At 44.0% G+C, this 4,902-nt stretch overlaps 1 protein-coding gene across 1 annotated transcript; it reads left to right on the top strand.

The window, feature by feature from the left end:
- The first annotated feature begins 1,881 nt into the window (after positions 1 to 1,881).
- On the top strand, positions 1,882 to 3,702 carry LOC115379193 (NACHT, LRR and PYD domains-containing protein 1b allele 3-like). Its single transcript, XM_030079912.1, has one exon. It carries the CDS (start codon positions 1,969 to 1,971, stop codon positions 3,700 to 3,702), a length of 1,734 nt encoding a protein of 577 aa, XP_029935772.1. The 5' UTR covers positions 1,882 to 1,968.
- The last annotated feature ends 1,200 nt before the right edge of the window (positions 3,703 to 4,902 follow it).

The following is a 4,902-nucleotide window of genomic DNA, read 5'->3' as shown; positions in this document are numbered from 1 at the left end:
TTCTTCCAAGAATGATGATTACTAATAATGATTATATTACCTCTGCGTAATAGACAGCAGCAGTACTCCCCCAGTGGTGGGAGATGTACCAAACAAAACAAAAATGAACATAAATGGCTGTTTCACTGCCTGTGTTGTACTGAAAGACATCTGTGCTGTTTCAGCTTCATATCAGCCTGAAATTCTAAAATAAATATGAAGATGGGAGAGGCGGGTGGTGTTATTCTGGGGAAAATTACTCAGAATTAAGTGGAAAAAATTTGAAAAATCCTAGATTATAAAGTCACAAATTTACAAGAAAAAAGCTAGCCTGCGTGACAGGTAGAGGAGGGTCAGAGAGGTTAGAGAGGGATTTTCCACAGAATATACGTACCTTTATATCATGTTGCATTGACCATGTTTATTTTGTTTAAGAAGTGACAGTGCTCATAAATAAACATGAGATCATCACGTAGAGTTTCTCTGTCTGCCCTGCGATGGACTGGCGACCTGTCCAGGGTGTTTCCTTGCCTTAGGCTCCAGCAACCCCCTGCGATCCTAATGAGGATAAGCGGTTTAGAAGATGAATGAATGAATGAATCATCACATAGATGTGCCAGATTTAACCACACAGGCTGATTGTCATCTGCAGTCCCTGGGTAGGTTTTGTGGTTCACAAAAAATATAACAATAAAAAAAAAATACTAAAACAGCTAAGCACAGACAGATGACTAAAACAAGATAAGAATTAACAGGCAACAAGCCGACTTAAGCACTTTAAAACACATTAAAGCAGCATAGAAAACATGACACCCAGTGACCCATGAGAATTTTAATTTCTCTGCTCTGTTTTAGGTTCCAGGAGGATGTGGAAAAGCCCAGAGGAAGTCAAGGATAAAAGGGTGAAGGAAGTAAGTCAAACCAGGAGAAAAGATGAAGCGTTCACAGGACGGCAGCAGGGTGTTGCATGGAGTGGAGCGTGGAAAGCCGTCAGATGAAGACAGAGAAGAGTCAGCGCAGACAGCCAGCAGCCAGACTTCACTGTCAGACGAAGGCTCGGTGGCTGGAGGGACACCTGAGCGCCACGGCGAGCAGTCCTCCATGTCCACTGAGAGCTGTGGACAGGAAGCAGAGAGCAGCACATCAGCTACAACAATAGCTCCAAGTGCGAGCGCAACATCAGATTGGCATGATGACCGAAAGCAGGGACAGAAGCAACTTGGCAAGGTAGGGGGTGACTTGATTAATTTTGGCCTCCCCACCCCCAACATCTGTCAGAACCCCCCGTCCACCATTTCTTAGCTCCTCTTTCCTCAGTCCTAACGTGACGTCATCCTGTTTAGATACCATTTTCCCAGGTTGGCTCATCATGTTCCTCCTCCTCTCTTTCAGAAATCATCCCTGATGGAGATTCAAAGAGGCAGTGCATCTCCGCTTTGGGGGAAGCGCAGAACAGTTCCTGTTCTTGGACATGATGAAGCGTCCTGTATCACTGAACCTCCCTCCAAAGTGTTTGGTTTGGACACACAAATGCCAGTGTCAGCGAATACCAGCATCAGTACCATTTCTTCTCAGTGTGAACCTGCCCCCCCCAGTGAGGTCACAGAAACAAAATTGACAACACCCCCCCTGTCTGTAGCAAATGCTTTTCTTTCTCCTGCGGTTACCTCAATTCAAGGAAGAAAAATGATCTACTCGCCCTATCTGAATCATCTAAGAGAGAGAGAGTATAGACTTTTACATCAATTACATGAATTCAGGACTCAGGAAATCTCACTGATGCAGGATGATAGTGATGATTCAGATTCTTTATACTCGAAGTTGAGGTCTAAGTTGAGCTTCCCTCTCCCTTTGAACATTCCGGTCTGCCCTCGTGGACGAGAGGCTCAGAAGTCACTTAGTTATGCTGAAGGAAAGGCAGGTGTCTCCTACACAACAATTCCTTCCCTAATAGATGTAAGTGGTGACCAGGTTTTTTATCCTGCAATCATGGCTTCTTCCTCTGTTTGTGCCCCTTCATCCAACATTACATTGTCTGACTCTGCACAAGAAGCCTCCGAGCCGAGCTCTTCTCCAAAACCCCAGTCAAGCCTGTTTCAAAGTTGTGAGGGTCCTGAAGAACAATCAGCCGAGGTCTTAACACCTCAGAACAGAAATGCCACAGACGATGGCAGCCTCCCATTTCATACCCCCACTTCCACTTTAGATGTGCCCACAAGTTCAGTCACTGGACCTCCATGTCCTGAGAACAGCCGCCGGTCCCTCATGGACTCCAGCGTCAGCACTGCAGAAGACACATTAATGGATCTATGCAGGTTTGAGTTTTCAGGATTGAAAAGCCAGTTAGGAGAAAACCACGACGCCCCAGAGGAAAAGGTGCCACCGGTCACAGCTAGCCCCCCCTCAGCCACAGACACTATGCCAGCTTCTTCTCTCCTCCCCTTCCAGAGAAGTGGAGAATCCAGCGTCTTATCGTGTTCTCGCAGCATGCCCTCACTGAGTGAAACTCCCTCCACAAGGAACAGGAAACATACACATCGGAAGCGATCTCAGAGTTTACCTGATGTCACATCACAGGACAGCTTTAAGAGGTTCACGCCTGAGATCTCTGATGATGAAAACAGTGAAATCTACAGGTTCCAGTGCACCAGTCCAGGCCTGTACCAGTGCAGTGTGACAGGCCTGGTGTTTAACATGAAGGGAGAAGGGGATGTGACTTACAGGATCGTCCACTGGGACCGGAGGCTGCTCGCCCAGCATCACAAGAAGCCTGCAGGACCGCTGTTTGACATCAGATGCCAGCAGCAGTCTGTCTGCCAGCTTCATCTCCCACATTGTGAGATCAGATCTACAGGTGCATGTCAGTTCTTGTCAGTGGCTCATGTGACCGACGAGGGCACTGATTTCATCCTTCCACATGAGATAACAGAAACTCATGCTGTTATCGAGATCACTGGATTTTCTAAGTATGGTATTGTCAAGGAAGAAGACTCACCGCCCGGTCCGATCAGGGCGGTGGTGCTGCTGTTCTACATTCCTCCAGTTGATCCTGATCCTACATCCTTCCTCCATGTGTTGTTGCTTCCTGGAAACATTGTGATCAGGGACGTGCAGTACAAAAGGAGGGAAAGAAATGCAGATGAGAGGTACATAGAGACACCACCTCACTGTAAACTACAGCCAAATCAGGAGTACATGCTGTCCACGTCTCCTGAGGATGAATCAGTTCTAATACAACCAAAGAAGCAAGAATTTGACAATGAAATCAATGATAACTACTTCACTACTTTTGAAGTGGTCTTACATCAAATCATGAAAAATATTAATCTGCTTCTGAGAGAGAGTAACAGCTCCCACTGTGTATGGGAAAGACAAGTTAGTCTCTCATCAGCTACTGTAAGAAAGCCCCTGGTTCAGAGAGTTGTGGGTCTCCATCCAGACAAACATTTGCTCTCTATACGTAAAGCCTTCATCGACAGAGTATCAGGACCTGTGCTCCAAAGTCTGCTGGACAGGCTTTTAGAGAAACAGGTGATAAATGACTCTGAGAAGGAGGCAGCAGATGCAAAGCAAAGTAAACATAAAATGGCCAGTTTTGTCATCGACATGGTGAGGAAGAAAGGGGAGCGTGCTAGTTCACAGATGATCACATTTCTCCGTAAGGAAGACAAGTACCTCTCTGAAAGCCTTGGGTTGATGGTGAAAACAAAACTAACCAAATAGTGATGAAGATAAAATGAGAAAAAAACTTTTAAAACTCAGGATACCAGAAATGATGTCACACGTCATAATCCATAGGTTTTGTAAACTTGATGAAATGGTGCCTTCCTTTGAATGTTTCACCCAAAGCGTGACGTCGCCTCAGGGAAGCTTCAGAGCTCGTCGATACAGACATTTATCAATACACAGAATTTACTGTTATTGTGCCATAAATGTGTAAACACGTCAGAGTGTGTGAGACTTTTGTACAGTGTGGAATTTTTTTTTTTTTTTTTTTTTTTTTACTTTGGGGCATCTTGAGAGGAAATTCAGAGGGACGTCCCCACAGTCTCACTGGTCTGGTCTTTCTTTTTAATCAGTGATCAGTCACCAGTACCTGGGACAGTTTTGACGTATACAGTTTTGGGCTAATTTCAGAAAAAACGATGTAATGAAGCACAGCGCCTCCCTCTGGCCAAGTCACTGCTGTGTCAGAGCCTAAAGGACGTCCTGCACTGCTACACACACTTGATGCTGTTATTTTGCACGCTTCTTACTCTTGCTGAAATACATGTGCACTCTGTTGTATTTGTTATTATCATTTGAGTTACTGAGTTTTTCTTTACTGCAAATCTTCGAATTATATTTCTATAACACCAGTTATGGTGTCCTGTAAGCCCATGCAGGCTGGCCTATGTTTATTAGCATGACACCTAAATAAAAATAAATTCATTCATTCATTCATTCATTCTATAAGCCTTTTCCAGGTCAATATTTTCTTATTTTTTGTATTATTGTCACGGCTGTTATCTAAGAAAACATGTCATTTTAAGCTAGCTGTGTTTCTATTGGACGACGACACGTGCTGCCTTTCAACAACATGTGTTAGGAAGCAGTGACTTTGTGCTGTTTTTATATTCGAACAATTTTTGTGTGTGTTGATCTTAACTAGTCGCCCAGATGTTAGAATAACACCTTTTTTACAGTAAAATGTTTGATATTGTACCTCAATATATGTCTTATATGTAATGATGTATTTCTTAATAGCACTTGAGCATATGCTTTATAATCAACATATTTTTTATAATATGTAATGATGTAGGTTTACATACCTTGACAGTTTCGACTGCTGCCTCTGCAGACATCATCAGAATGGTCACGTGATGTTGCTGTGACGTCTAATAGGTGTGTTATATCCAGGTTGTCATTCCACCTGAGTGGTAG

Source organism: Myripristis murdjan, chromosome 20 (genome assembly GCF_902150065.1).
Source record: "Myripristis murdjan chromosome 20, fMyrMur1.1, whole genome shotgun sequence".
Taxonomy (NCBI): domain Eukaryota; kingdom Metazoa; phylum Chordata; class Actinopteri; order Holocentriformes; family Holocentridae; genus Myripristis; species Myripristis murdjan.
Note: the sequence above shows the minus strand (reverse complement) of the source record. Positions and strands in the feature narration are given on the sequence as shown.

What these genes read in the sequence shown, in the direction of transcription:
- LOC115379193 (XM_030079912.1), top strand. Translation starts at nt 1,969, where the DNA reads ATGGCTTCTTCCTCTGTTTGTGCCCCTTCATCCAACATTACATTGTCT.